General features: G+C 39.7%; 2 protein-coding genes across 2 annotated transcripts; one reads left to right on the forward strand and one right to left on the reverse strand.

The window, feature by feature from the left end:
• Positions 1 to 208: 208 nt before the first annotated feature.
• LOC137725617 (acyl-coenzyme A thioesterase 2, chloroplastic-like) lies at positions 209 to 3,414 on the forward strand. The gene is made up of 5 exons (XM_068464370.1): positions 209 to 735; positions 1,445 to 1,622; positions 2,046 to 2,518; positions 2,777 to 2,905; positions 3,090 to 3,414. The coding sequence occupies exons 1-5, from the start codon at positions 271 to 273 to the stop codon at positions 3,258 to 3,260; spliced, it is 1,416 nt and encodes a 471-aa protein (XP_068320471.1). The 5' UTR covers positions 209 to 270; the 3' UTR covers positions 3,261 to 3,414.
• A 1,145-nt stretch (positions 3,415 to 4,559) lies between these two features.
• Positions 4,560 to 8,951, reverse strand: LOC137725605 (formin-like protein 1). The gene is made up of 4 exons (XM_068464349.1): positions 6,794 to 8,951; positions 6,470 to 6,669; positions 5,913 to 6,157; positions 4,560 to 5,704 (listed from the first exon to the last, which is right to left on the reverse strand). Exons 1-4 carry the CDS (start codon positions 8,770 to 8,772, stop codon positions 4,871 to 4,873), a joined length of 3,258 nt encoding a protein of 1,085 aa, XP_068320450.1. The 5' UTR covers positions 8,773 to 8,951; the 3' UTR covers positions 4,560 to 4,870.
• Between the last annotated feature and the right edge of the window lie 6,732 nt (positions 8,952 to 15,683).

The raw sequence follows: 15,683 nt of genomic DNA on the forward strand, positions 1-15,683 counted from the left end.
TTTTATAGATATAATAAAATAAAAATAAATAGTAATATAAAATATTGATGTGACTTAACCGTAACTATACAAATAGGAGGGCACGAGAAGGGCACCAGAAGTGGAGTGCGGACAAACCTTGCCCTAAAATTAAACCACAGTTAGTCCATGCCTGATCACATTTCTCACCAACCCAATAAATAATGTCAATAAAATATGTGTTAAAAATACTTTTCTCCAACTCAATGCAAAGACTCCTTCCATGGGAGTCTTGTCGTTTCCCAGCTTTACATGATTCGAAGCTCAAAATTCAATCAAATTTTCAGAATCCCAAAACCCCCAAATTCGATGGACTTGAATTCCTCTCCTGCAACTCCCAATTCACCCGCTCCCATTCCCGTCGTCGCCACTCTCTCTTCCCCTTTCGAAAACCCGCCTCCGACCCAAGATGGGCCCAACGGTTCGACCCGGAAGCCTATTAGCCTCTGGCCGGGAATGTACCACTCGCCGGTGACAAATGCGCTGTGGGAAGCCAGGTCGAAGATCTTCGAGAGGTTCTTTCTGGACCCGCGCAAGGACGCGCCGCCGCAGAGCGAGTTGCTGAACAAAACGCCGTCCCAGAGCAGGACGAAGATTCTGTACAATTTTTCGACGGATTATATATTGCGGGAGCAGTACAGGGATCCTTGGAATGAGGTCAGAATTGGGAAATTGTTTGAAGACCTTGATGCTTTAGCCGGAACCATTACTGTAAAGGTAGAATTTTTTTAGTGTTTATTATTATAACTGGATTTGTGGGTTCTGCTTGAAATTTGATCACTTGAACTGGGTTTATGATTGTTTGTGTAAAAATTTTGTGATGGATTAGGCTGAATTGCACTTTCCATTCGTAAATCCCAAGCTTTTGAACTATACATTGCAACAACTTTCTGGTTTGGAGTTTTTTTCAAACTTTGGATTATTCTAAGGAGCTGCCATAATCTGGAATGCATTTTGTTTGAGGCGTTGATTGGTTTAGTTTCTAGTGCGAACAGTTTTGTAAGTCATGGGAACGGTGTCTTATTTGACCCAGAGACAGTTTCTGTTCTTTGTATTGCTAGTTAAACAGAAAGGTCAATGCCGTTAAATTTGGACGGTCGCAAGCTTTGAATTACTTTGTTACTATTTTATTATGTATGATGCAAACGGGGGACTGTGGAAGCCGGGTGATGATCATGTGCAGCGATGTCTGTTTGACTCTAAATATTGATATAATGCAAAGAGCCATTCAAGTTATGTTCATTTCAAAATGTATTATCAGTTGTTTTAGTCTAAGTTGAAGCATGTGATGAATTTGTCTTCGAAAGATACTTGTGATTGACGAGATAAGTTGCTAGTTTATTTCATGTTAAGTAACGTTTGTCCCAAGTGAATTTCTTGCTTGTACTCTTCTTGTAGTTTAATTTTAAACCTTTATATGGATCAGCACTGCTGTGACGATGATGGCACAACAAGGCCACTCTTGCTGGTCACTGCATCGGTGGACAAGATTGTCCTGAAGAAGCCGATTAGTGTTGATGTCGATCTGAAAATAGTTGGTGCTGTCATATGGGTGGGGCGGTCATCTATCGAGATTCAACTAGAAGTTATTCAGTCAACACAAGGTACTTGTGAATTTGACGTAACTTTGTTTTTGAAATCTGATAACCTCTAGAACTTTCTATATCTTTTCCAGCATTTTGCTCATAAGGCTCAACTTCTATTAAAGGTTTGCAATTGCATTTTCAATGTTAGAATAGAATTTGCTTATGGACACTGGTGTCTCCTTCAAATTTTAGTTTAATGAACAATAATCAGTTTGCCTCTGTTTAACGTAATCTCGATTTCTGGAAACAAAACTCACAAGCCTACAAATGGGCTATTATAAGAACAACGATCCAATTTGTCATCCTGTCAACTACAAAATGACTATTATATCATCAGCCTGCTCAGTAATGGTGTGATCTTTTAAATTTATGCTCTTTTTGTGAAGGGATGTGCTTAATGTTCTGACCGATCAGACTTTCATAAGAAAACTTTTTTGGCAGATGGATCTGACAATGCAGACTCGGTAGCTCTTTCAGCAAACTTCATGTTTGTGGCCCGTGATTCTAAGACTGGGAAAGCTGCTGCAGTTAATCGGATATCACCAGAAACTGAAAGAGAAAGATTGCTTTTCGAGGAAGCAGAAGCCAGAAATAATCTGAGGAAAAGAACAAGAGGAGGAGGAGACAGAAGGGAGCTTGAGAATGGAGAAGTAAATAGACTTGAAACTCTGTTGGCTGAGGGAAGGATCTTCTGTGATATGCCTGCCTTGGCAGACAGAGATAGCATTCTTCTGAGGGATACCCGCTTGGAAAACTCTTTGATCTGCCAACCACAACAGAGAAACATGCATGGTCGAATCTTTGGAGGGTTTTTGATGCACCGAGCATTTGAATTGGCTTTCTCCACCGCTTATGCCTTTGCAGGCTTGGTGCCTTGCTTTCTGGAAGTCGATCATGTTGACTTCTTGAAACCTGTGAGTACCCCTTTGGCATCCTTCTTTTCAATTGTTCAAATTATCCATATCATCAGTATTTTCTTTTTCAATCGAAATTTCAACGCATTTTCCGGTCTCTTTTTGTTCTTTATTCTATCCGAATTATCTTCATTCTGTTTATTTTGCATCTGGATGGACCCGATTGTGACTTTGAGGAGATGGAAGAATAAGCTGGTTTTCTATTCATCCATTTCTGTGCTAGAAATATGTTTGAAGCATGTATGTTTTAATGAGCAGGTGGATGTTGGAGATTTCCTGCGTTTCAAATCATGTGTTCTTTACACAGAAGTTCATAATCCTGATCAGCCTCTAATTAACATCGAAGTTGTTGCCCACGTTACCAGGCCTGAGCTCAGGTCTAGTGAGGTATGTTCCTTTAACCGCACGTTCAAAGAATAAGAAAGCTTAAGTTTTAGCTTTAAATGAATGCCATTAGAAGTTGACATTACTACTGTTCCAGTTACCCATTTCAGTTAAGGAACTTTCGTTTTTATGATGGTCTATTCGCTACGGTTCCAGTTACACATTGCTTTGCTCGTGTTTGAAACAGGTTTCAAATACATTTTATTTCACTTTCACCGTACGCCCTGAGGCAAAGGCCACAAAAGATGGATTTAGGTTACTGAATGTGGTTCCTGCAACAGAGGAAGAAGCACGCCATATAGTAGAACGCATGGATGCTCAAGCCTTGCTTTCAACAAAAATAGTCATCAGCAAATAAACACAAATAGCTACGAGATGGTTGATATGTATTTTAAACAGAAAGGGGTGCTATTTATCTCAAGAGTTACATATATGTTGTGCTTGTTAAATAAAGGGGAGTCCTATTCACACAACGCATTTTATTTCCCACACCTCGTTAATTCTTGTTTTTTTGATATTCTCCAATTTATTAGATCCGATCCAGATAATATGTGGATAGCACCCTAGATAAAATGTCATGTCAAATTGTCATTCGACTATTCAAGACCCCATATTTACTTTTCATCTCTGATATGTGGAGCAAAATCAATGGTGCAGATTCATATTGTGCATCTGAAAGAATTACTGTTTAGAGCTTGTGGGATACAGACATGGTTAGTCAGGACAATATGTCCGTTGCCTTGCATCTAGGGTTCCAATCCCCATCCTTGTATTTTAGTACATAAAAAATATGGCTTCGACTAAAAGAAAGAGTTAATATTCGAACACACTAATTTTACTAGGCTGATGACATGTTCTTCTGTCTCTTCTACCCCACAAAATTCTCCCTTTTCTTGTGAAGAAATTAGAAAAAGAATTTCCAGAAAAAAAAATAAAAAATAAAAAAAGGGAATTTATCCTTGTTGCTGTCCTTTTATTTACTTTGGGTGGTTAAAGTTAAAGATGAGGATATACCATACCACAAGAAGGTAAAAACTAGGGTCCAGTTATAAGGAAATTGGTGTCTTTACATGAAAATGGTTGGATATTTCAACTGTGGCAGAGGCAGGACCCCAACGGTCACTGTCCTTCATTTTTTTCAAATTTGCAGTAAGCAGCAGAATCTGTTCCCTTCAAAGATGCATGCGATATCATGTCGTGTACCCCTTAATTGAAAACGACCTCTCTTCATGGATTCTTTTACCAAGGAGGAGTGGACCTCATATGTTTCAACAAGTAACTAGGGCAAAGCACATTTTACTCCTTTTTTACCCTGTCAGTCTATTGCTTTATCTTTAAAACGTTGCAATAGTATCTTTAAAATTGTGTTCTTTTATATCTATGCCACATAATCTAAAAACTTGGTTGTTAGTTGATGGCGCGGTAAATGCAAAACCAATATCCCGAAGAAACTTTTATGGCTCATGTTAGCCCAAAAATGAGTCGTCTATATTTAAGTATCATCTAGCCTCACGTATGCATATTAGAAATGCATGGAATTTCACTCCTCGGAAAGTGCCATGTGACAAAAATAAAAAGTTAATAAGGATAAAAAAAAATTTCAAAAAATATCAAACACTACTGTTGCTATGATTAAATTACAAGGAATAATTGGGGATAAACGAGTTACGTAAACCATGTACAGTCAAGAGTTCTGCTTCCATTCAACAGTGGTATGATCGATCTTCCCAGAAACTATCTAATCCGAATTACAACTTATTCTTCCCAGATAAAATCTCCTCCTCTGTAATTATATAATCTACAGAACGCAAAATCGCTTACATGATTTTTTACAAGTACAAATTTTAGGTGGGGTGGAACCTGGAGCTATGTATATAAAAACCTGGCATGCAAGCTGTTCAAACCGCCTACTTAACACTGTTTTTACAAAATCGAACCAAAACGCCATCCTGAAATGAGCTGCAGAAACTATGGAGACGCGCTCTCATCATCGGATGAACTGTACCGCCTCAACCCATGAATTCCAGGAACTAGTTGTGGCAGCATTGGATTTACTGGAACTACTTGCGGTAGCATTGGATTTACTGGAACTGGAAATTTGTGGGCGGTACTAACTTGGGTTCGCTCATTTATTGAACCAACTTCCTTACATACCCGATCAAGAACTGTAAGAAAGTCTCTGACCACCATGAAGATTCTAAACGGGTGAGCTTCTTCCCTAGCGGAGTTCCCGTGGAAGTACTCTGTAATCTCCTTCACCAGGGACAATGCAACACTTTCTTGAGCTTGAAGTCTTATAATCTCCTCTTCAGCCAATTTCATGAACATGTTCATCGACTCTGAGAATTTCCGGCTGCTGTCATCTGACACCGTCGTCTCATTTAATTGCACAACCTCCGCGATGTTGCTAATTCCTTTGGAAAGTTTGGAAACATCACTGCTAAGCACATCAGAATCCATGACAGCAGCTTTCTTCACATTACTGAGGTCTGAACTGAGAGCTGAAACAACTTGCAGGCCAAGCCTCCTGCACTTGACATCATCACTCAAAGTTGGGTTTGAAGTTTGATTGCCACCGTTGAGACGAGCACCTTCCGTCCTTATGATTTCTTGTACGACAAAATGCAAGAGTGTGGTTTTCCCATCTGCCCCCTTGACGTCAACCAGCTTGAGGAGTGTGTCCAGTTTGAAGGCTTGGGCATCACCACGGTTTGTCCCAACATTCATCCGGTTTCCAGTCTTCAGAACAGCTTCCAGAAGCTTCAAGAACATCCTGCTGTTTCTCAATTCTTCACAGGCAGCCTAAGTAAGGAAATTCCAATGAGAAAATGCCTGATGGAAAAACTATCATCTCTAAATGGATAGAAATACCCATGTTAAGTTGACGAACACTTTTAATTAACTTATTAATGTTTAAGTGTGCCTTGGTATATTCACGTCTTGATGGAAATGTTTGCTTAATGTTACCATCTTAGCATAAGAAAACAAAACGGAATCTAGCATCACATACCTCCAAAGTTTCAAACGACTTTTTAAGGTACTCGATCTCAGACTCAAAATTAGTCATGTAAAGCATTGCATCAATCCTTTTAAATGCAAAAGGAACGTCAAGCAGCTCTTTCAGAAATCTCTCAGCAGGACCAAGGTTAACTGGTGAGTCGTCTTTGTATTCCTTCAGCTTCCGTTCTTCTTCTTTGGTTGGAGCCATCTTCATTAGACTTTCAAGTAACTCAGTTCCAAGAGCGTCCGAGTTTCCTGCATTCATTACCAGTACCAAAGGACACCATGAATTCACAACTATCACATAAAAGTTATCACAAACCATTTCAGCTGCAATAAAAAATCATCGAAGAAGAATCACAGTTATTATGAACTTATGAAATGCCACTTATCACGAGAATTCAAATATATCCCAGACCAACCAAATTTTAAATTCTCAATGTTAACTAAACGGCATGCACAAGATATAACCAAAAGCATAAACGATATTACCATCAACGTTGATTCGATAATTTTCTCAGCATTCAGGAAAAGGGAAGACAACTTTGAAGAAAAAATGGTTTTTACCTTCTAATAAAGCTTCACAAACTTCCTCTATGGTCACATTGAGAGCCCTTAGTGAGATTGCAATATTCTGCGACTTTTTTGGATCAAGTACTCTATTCTCTTGATTTGGTGAGGGAAGAACTGCACGTGGTGTCGTTTCCCTTGGATTCGGGTTTGGTGTTTTTACAACAAACAATGTCTCTATCATTTCTTCATTCAATCTGCAACCACCGCCCGATAATTCCACAAGTTTAGTAGTGCAACACAGTATAAGCAACCAACTTACTACATCAATTATATGTCTACCATAACAAGAAAAGCAAGTAAATGCAAGAACTATCTTACTTGAAAGAGCTCGATCTAAACTGATCCCACACCATTTCGCGATCGGAGCTTGCTCTAACTTTATCCCAATGCAATGGCTTCAACTTTGGTTTCGGAGTCTCCTCAATCGGCTCCAATGGTGTTGAACTTGGCGTCAACTTCACCGGCGAAACAGAGACCTTTCCCGGGTTTTGAAACACAAAAGGTCTTGAAGGAGGTATGAGAGCTGGAGGCCTTGAGATCACTTGCCCAACTGGTGTTCTAGGACTTGGTTTCTCCCAGAGTCTCAGTGATGGAGGCATTGGCGGTGGCGGAGGAACCGAAAGAGGCTGCTTTAAACCACCACTAAACTCTCTCTCCGGTGAATTCGACAACGAAGACGATGAAGATGATGAAAGAGACTGCATTTTAGGATCCAAATGAATAAATGCTCGATCCGAAGCATTTGAAATTCTTGGTGAGGCAGCTGAGCTCTTCTCCAAACCTCTCAGTGGTGACATAGAAGGTGAAAAGGACTTGGCTCTTGAATCAGAACCGTTCGATTCTCTCTCTGGTGACAATGAACAATTTAAAGATGGTGAAGGGGATTGATCGTTCCGATCTGAAAAGGCCGAAACTTTCGGTAACGCATCTGGTTTGTTTCTGAAATTTAATTCCGGTGAGGAAATCGGCGAACTTTGATCAGAAACCACCGAAACTTTCGATGATGCATGTTGGTTGCTTCCGAAATCTCTCTCCGGTGAGGAAATCGGCGAACTTTGATCCGGAACGACCGAAACTTTCGCCGGTACATCAGGGGTCTTCTCCAATCCTCTCTCCGGCGACGAAGATAGCGAGAACATCGACGGAGACCCTCCGTTTCGGTCCGATGCAGATGGGAAATCATCAACAACTCTCTCCGGCGAAGACATTGGAGTCAACGACGGCGACCGTAGATTGACATCAGCAAACGGCGCCGTGTAATGCATGGCTGAGGGTTCCGGCGGTTTGGGCTCTTCTGATCTTCTGTTGGGACTTAAACTCACCGGAGGCGAGAGACTGATTGAGTGTGACCGAGACGGTGAACCCAATTCGGAAGACGAGCACGAACACGACGTCGTTTCGCTGCCTCTTTCATCAAATACGCCACCCGCAACCGCCGCGAATACTCTCCTGGACCCGGATCCGTTTCCGTTGGAGCTGTCGCGATCACCCGAAGACCCTCTGGGAGAGTAGAACTCTTCTTCCTCTTCCTCTTCCTCATCGTCTCGGTCATGGGTCAGAACCGGTTCGGCATTCTCCCAACGGCTCAGCCTCGAGGTTTGCCGAGCAAGCGGCGGAAGCGGCTGGAGGTCCGGTGAGTCGACTTTCCGAGTTTCTTTTTCGGCCCTACGACCAACGCTCCCGCGCGCGTCAACTCGTTCCTCGAGTCCGCGCGAGTTGACCACTGTGCCCAGGTAGAGGAACTCGGAGCTGTTGGAAGAGCCGGTTCGGACCTTGTGTGTACCACTGAAGGAGTGGCTGAGATTGGGCGCCTGAAACAGCCTGCTGCTGTGCTCGGATCTAACATACGACTTTTCATCCTCGTTGTCCGGGAAGTTGCGGCCGTTGTGGTGTCTGCGACGGTAGAGGAAGAATGCGGCGACGGAAACGACGACGACGGCGGAGAGCACGGCGGCGATAGTGAGGGCGTGGAGCTTGTGGGCGCTGGAGTTTTTGGTGGGCTGGGGGGCAATGAGGGAGGAGATGTTGGCGGGGAAGGAGGCGAAGGCAGTGGTTGGGGAGGGAGGGGGAGGCGGAGGGGAGGGTAAGGATGGGAAAAAAGGGGAATTGGGAGGGGGAGAGTTGGAACTGGAAACTGGGGGAGTTGGGTTCGGAGGTGGGGAAGGCGGTGAGGGAGATGGAGGCGAAGAAGATTCCTGCGGCAGAAATGGCTGGTGGAGGACTCTATGGTTTGGCCTTGGAGATGCGGTGAGTGGAGAGGATAAGAACAGCAGGAGGAAGATGAAGAAGTTGGCCATTGTGATGACCTTGGAGATTGAGTTGCTGCAGAGTCCCCAGTGTTTTTGTGAGTGAAATTTGTCAGTCTAGAGAGAGAAAGTGAGGAGAGAGAGAGAGGGAGAGTGAAAAGATTGAATCTTGAGAGTGAAAAGGGATTATGGAAATGGTAAACAGTCCGTTGGTGAAGGTGGCAAGTGAGGGCAGCTGCATCCAGCTAAGATTCTTTTTATTGCTTGCGTGGAGTTGGACTGCTGTTGTAGGGAGATGTTTGCTACTTCTACTTCCACCTCACTAGGTTCGTTCACTCTTTAGTGTTTGTGCCAACTCTTTGGTCTTGTTTTCTTTTGGTTAAATTTAAGGGTAAATTATACAAAACTACTTTAATTATGAATCGCATCACAATTTCTTACTTTATATTTTAAATATTGCAATGTCATACCTCAACTTATGAATTCGTTGTAATATCATACCTCCGTTAGTGAGTCCATCAAATTGACCGTTAAGTGATGATTTGGCAAATGAATGGCCCATATATTCATAGATGTGGCAATCCACTTGTACCATTAAGAAATTATATATATAATAAATCATTAAAAAATATTTTTTTTGTCAAAAATTAAATTTAAAAGAATGGGCCCACCTCCTTCAAATCACCAAATCCACCTTCTTCTCTGACCTCCCTCCGCCCTCACCAACCTCGTCCTCAGTATGAATTCAAACCCTGAAACAAATTCCCATATCTCCTAATCTTCCCTCAACCCATTTCCCAAACACCCACTCATGGATTCCTTAATCCCAATTCCAATGCACCAATTCCCAAACAAATGAGTTTGCACCGATCAATTGGTCCCGAATCGCAAAGGACATTCTCCTCCAAACTGGCCTAATCCTCGTTGTCGTCTTCCTCTCCATCCACAACATCCCCCTAAAGCTCCTGGCCAACCTCCGTTATCGCTTCTGCAACAAACCCGCTGCCCAAGCCAAGCATCCTCGACACCTAACTCATCGCCCCATCTCGATTTGCTAATTCCAACTCATCAAGAAATCAAAGTCGAGATGTGTTGGCCGTCACGTGAGGGTGATGAAGCCAAGTGTGTAACAGAAGTGTATACGATAATCAGAAAATGCAAATAAATAAAAAACAACTAAAACTTAGCTATACCAAGATAATACTAAGTGTGTGGAAGTAACTTAGTCAAGCTACAAATGTTTCAGAGTATAGGTATCACAAGTGAAGTCAAACTAAACAAGTACTAATTATACAAACATGGAGAAGATCCTTACTTATTTATGGATATGTTCCGCCGGGAAGTCCTCGTGAGCCACCAAAGATGATCAGCTACCTAAAACCTGGAGGGGGGCAAAGCAGAAGGGTGAGTGGGCAAAAACAAAGCGTTTAAAAACACATTTATCTTTTCGGAACATAGTAACCCCTCACTGTAAAACCCGTATAGTTTCCGGAAAATAGTACTACATATATATAAAACAACGTACTAGGGCAGTGAAACCCAAAATATGCCATGTCATAACGTTTCAGTTCTAAATCATGTAAGCCAAGTGTAGAATCAATATAAAATAACATGCCAGCCAAAGTCACCTAATGTGACCTGTACGACTGGAACTATAGCTCATCAACCTAGGCTAGCACATGAGTCGGAGTCACCTATATGACCTGTACGACAGACTAGGTATAAATATGTACGCTCAAGTGCTACGATCACGTGAAGGTTGTGCGATAAATCGTGGGTCACCTACGAGTCGAAACCACCTATTATGGTCTGTACGATAGGCTAGCACCAGACTTGGATCTAAACCCATTTCCCCCATTTTCTTCGTGCCCAATTTCTTCACCCGCGAAATCAGCCTGGCGAAGGGGGTTTCCTGATTCCACCTCCCGAACCCGACGATGGTGACGTAGACGGGATATGGGTTTTTTTTTGGGTTGAGCGTAGACGTTCGTGTTGGATCTAGGGGAAGAAAATGGTAGGTTTGGGGAAGACGGGATCTGGGTTGCAGGGAAATGGGGGTCGGGGAAGATGAAGATGGGGTTTTTTTTTTTTTTTTTTTTTTTCTTTTCTGGGTTGTAGGTAGTGGGTGCAAGGGTGGGTGCTGAGGAGGAGGTGGAGGATTGGTGCGCTGTGGTTTTGGGGAAGACGGGATCTGGGTTGCAGGGAAAGGGGGTCAGGAAGATGAAGATGGGTTTTTTTTTCCGTTGGGTTGCAGGTGGGTGTGGAGGAGGAGGTGGAGGATGGGTACGCAGTGGGTTTGGGGAAGATGGGATGAGGAAGAAATGGGTGGGTTGCAGGGAAATGGGGGTCGGGGAAGATGAAAATGGGGTTTTTTTTTTTCTTGGGTTGCATGTTGGGCTCGCGTGGGGGAAGAAGGGGGTGGGGGGAGACAAAGTGGGGTTTTTTTTTTTAAATAACTTTTAATTAATTAATTATTATTTTAATATTAAAAAAATATTAAATGATTTTTTTTTAGTTTTTAATAATATTTTATTAATTTTTTAATAGAAAGTGGGCTCTGTCTTAAGCCACGTCAACATTTAACAGAGGAATTGACAGACAATTGACAGAAGATATGACATTGCAACAAATTTGAAGATAAGGTATAACATTAAAACTTTTTAAAGACGAGATATGAAACTGTTAATGACCCAATAGTTGAAGTTGTTTTATGTAATTTACCTTTTTTTTTCCAAAAAGATATCTAAGTATTTTTTTTTAATTAATGTTTACAAACCATGCAGGCAGGCATGCAGGCACCAACACAATGACAATGACTGTAATTGGAATATTGCACTGGGCCTCTTACCACAACTCCATCAATAGCTTGACCTAAAACAGACGAATAGAATTTACCCAAATCAAGAAACTATATATTTTTTAATCTTATATAAATTGATATTAACTTTAAGCGAAAGCCAAATTTAGTGGATACTCAAGTAAAAAGAAAGATTAGAAAAGTGCATTGATAGATTTTTTTTATTTAAGAACGAATAGGGTGAGAGAGTCAAACTTTGGGTATAAACGAGTAGGAACTAATAAGTGTATTCTCAAAAGTGATTTGTCTTTTTATTATTTATAATTTATTAAAAAAAGGACATATTTCATTCACAAAAAAGACCAAAAGTTATAACCGGATCAAAGAATATGACCTGAAGAAAATGGTACTTCCGAGCAAAAAAAGACTCTGATAGAGCTGGAAGAGTAAGAAGATCCATATAAATCAATATATCAAATGTTACAAAATATATGAGAGATGAAACTTCCCAAAACAATTAATCATGGCATAGGAAGAACAATGCGCTTTTATCTGAACTGTGGAGAATGACATCACAACTCCAATTGTCTTGTGATCTCAAATCATCATTTAATAGTGGATCCACAAATTCAACTAGCTCACTTTTAATATTTTGGTATTAAATCTATCATATCGACTTTATAATGACCAAACTTACACATAGCAAGACCACCAACTCGCCTATATAGCATATAACTCATATATTTCTAACCTTTTTCTCATGTCCCCAATCCGCAAAGCAATGTCCCTAGAGTTGAAAACTTAAATTAAACACTCATTCTCATACCTCTACTCCGAAGCTACAATTTTAAGATCTAAATACTTAATGAACTTGGATCCGTTTTGCTAGTGATGTTTAAGAAAATTGAATCTGAATTATGTAAGCATGAAAAATAACATGCATGAAGTCTGATGAAGAGCAAGCCAAAGGTCATGTGGCATGTTACATGTGGCATAATAGCAACAAGAATATACAGATTGCATATATAGTGGCGGCTTGCGCACGGAATGCATACAAAAACCAAACCACTAGTGTGAAGTGTAAGGAACATGGACTGTGTGGCACCGACGCACAGAAAATACTGCATTATTTCATGCAATTCAATCATATTATAGTTAATATTTCGGGTGGTCGATTTTTGACATTGGAACTACCAAATTTGGGGAACCAATAGGAGACTGCACGTTTGCTAAACAATGGAAATTGGAAGGTTACATCTTGGAACCCAAATGCTGATTGCTTTTGCTATTTAATTAATCGATATTTATGGATCTCTACACGAATATACCTTTTGTTTAATATGTGTGTATATTTTATGCCCTTCTTCCTGTCTTGCGTTCTTGGCCTAACGTTCTTAAAAAGGTAATAAAAAATAAAAAATCTAGAAGACCTATATTATTATATTGCTATGTGATTAAGTGATTATTAAGGTGATGATTTTTTTAATTAAGGTGGTTGTGCTGGTGTGTCACTGCCTGTGTTCTTGAGCTGAAGCCGACATCAAATGTTTTTAAATGGAGAAACGAAGATAATATGCATACAGCACTAACTGGGGTCATTGTTAAACTAATTCAATATACAGTCAAACTTTGGGTTGGCTCAACCATTCTTAACATGGTCATTGTAAATTGATTAAAATTACTTAATCATGTTAATATTCTAGTGCATGGTAGAGATTAAATTTAAACTAGTTAGATCGAATAAATTTAAACTAAATTTGGCGTGGTAGAGATTAAGTGTCAATAGACTAAATGATAGTTAGCTACAATTTTATCATGTTAAACACTAAAAGTGATGTTAAAACGAATGCAAATGGTGAATTACTCGGGTAGATTGAGGTCTTTCTCTTCAACCCACTGTATTTTCGGGTCCAAACTCTCTCCTTTATAGTTTAGATGAATTTAGTGTAGATTATGTATTGTTTGAAAAAGATGTTAAAATGAATATTAATTTTATTTCCTGATATGGAATTTACTGTTGAAGAGGAAATATTAGGCATAGTGGAAAATTACGACATATTAAGATCGAATTAAAGAAGTAAATTATAAAGTGCTTTTATGATATGGTTTTTTCTTTATTTGTATAGTTCACATGATTCGTAGGATCCTACCAATCTGAATGCAAATCCTATCTATAAATAATGTTCGGCTTTTCCCAGGTCTGTGCATTTAGAGGCAATCATTTGCTTGCTTCTCCGTTATCTGAAGGTGATGTATCAAGTATCAACCTAGCAAGTATAATTCCATGTAGAGGCAGTACTAGAAACACTCTTTTTTTTTGTCGAAGTACTTGAACCACTCACTTATTTCACTAACATTTTTTTAACAACGATACAACTATTCTAACTTAAATTAAAATGAGGAGAGAGAGTTTGAATTTAAAACGTAGTAGTTCAAATTCATTAACATTTAAAATAACAATTGATATGTCAGTTTTCATTTGTATCATGTTTGTGCTTACTTCAAAATTTATTTACTCATAACAATAAGAAATTCCACACCAGGTAACCCATTGCCAATGTAAACTCTGTACCAGGTAGCCCATATCCAATGTAAAATCTACATTTTTATACCTACTTTCCCAAATTTGGTCTAAAAGGACGGTGCTGGGTTGGAGATTTCTTGATTTATCCTCTAATTCATTTACTCAAATATTAACACTGAAATTTGATGAGAGGTTTTGCGTACTCCAAAATTTGTCATATTCATCGTTTGGCCAATGGTGCGGCCCATAGACTGGTCAAGTTGGCCTTAGATTTTCCTTCTAGTTTTCATTGGTTCGAGGAACCTCCTGATTTATTCCAGGGTACCCTCTTGGATGATTGTATGTCGTCATCTTGACATTAATAAAATCGCTATCGTTTCAACTCAAAAAAAAAAAAAAAAAAAAAAATCACTGAAATTTGAGTTTTAGCGTTTGAGTATGTGCATTAAGGAATGACATATTTTTTTGTTGGAGTGGGATCTACCTGTAGATTTAAATGTGTTATAGTAACAAATAAATATTTATAATTTCCAATGGACTCAACACTTATTACTTATATATAGGTTTTAACTTTCCGAGGATGCACCGAAAAGGAAGAATGTTACATTTATATTTGATCCCACATAAAACATTTGAGCTTAATTAGTAATGAAAAATCAGTATAATAAGTTTAGTGTATAGTTGTTCTGTACATTCATATGCAGCATCACAATCATTCCAACTTAATAAGATTATGGCAGTTCGTGTTTATCATGGGTTGTGCTTCTGATCTTGGGATGCTGGCTTTACTTATATAATTAATCTTAGAATCGGATTCATCAGAAGTAGTAAAATTCCAACTGAATAAGTGATGTCGATCGTGGGCATCATATGAGCATCTAATTGATGACCTTAAAGAAATTTTGCATCAACATCTTCTTGAGGGTCCCTTAATTGCCCACATTGCTATGTACAAAAAAAGAAGAAGAAGAAGGGATTCATTAGTAACTTGGTTAATACCCTAAGGGGGCGTTTGTTACACCGGACTGTCTCAGACTGGATTAAGTGCAGGGACTAAATTGGATTGGTTTAGACTAGACTAAGTTGGACTAACTTAGTGAAGCGTTTGGTGCAATGTCGGACTAAGAAGCAGGGTAATTAACAAACTATACTATTATATTATTTAATACATATTATAATATATTTTTTATTATTGATTTAACATTTTTCTTTTTTTCTTTTCTTAAAAACTCTAGTCTCTCTGGAAACTTCTCACTTCTCCTCATTGGCTCTGTCCCAATCCCTCCTTATCACCCTCCTTCTCCTTCTCTGTCTCTATATCTCTCTTCATCCCCAAACTTGTTTTCTCCATCAAAATTGTTTGCAGAGATGACTGGAGCAAAGGATTGCCATTGCAAGTCTACAACAATGTTTCGTAACTCTGTTACTGCGCTGTCAATCATTTCATGAATTCAATAGCAAGCAAGCAACGAAAGATGTTATATTTCTCTATTCAATTAGCCAGATTCGAAGTGAGAACTTTATGCCAATCTATTAGAACTTCGTTCATCTGTGCGATATGGGTAGCAGTTAATAAATTTTTCTTTCTTTCAATTTTGGTGGTTGGAGTTTAAGATTAGGCGGTGGGTGTGTCCGCGCGGT

This window comes from Pyrus communis, chromosome 2 (assembly GCF_963583255.1).
Source record: "Pyrus communis chromosome 2, drPyrComm1.1, whole genome shotgun sequence".
NCBI lineage: Eukaryota > Viridiplantae > Streptophyta > Magnoliopsida > Rosales > Rosaceae > Pyrus > Pyrus communis.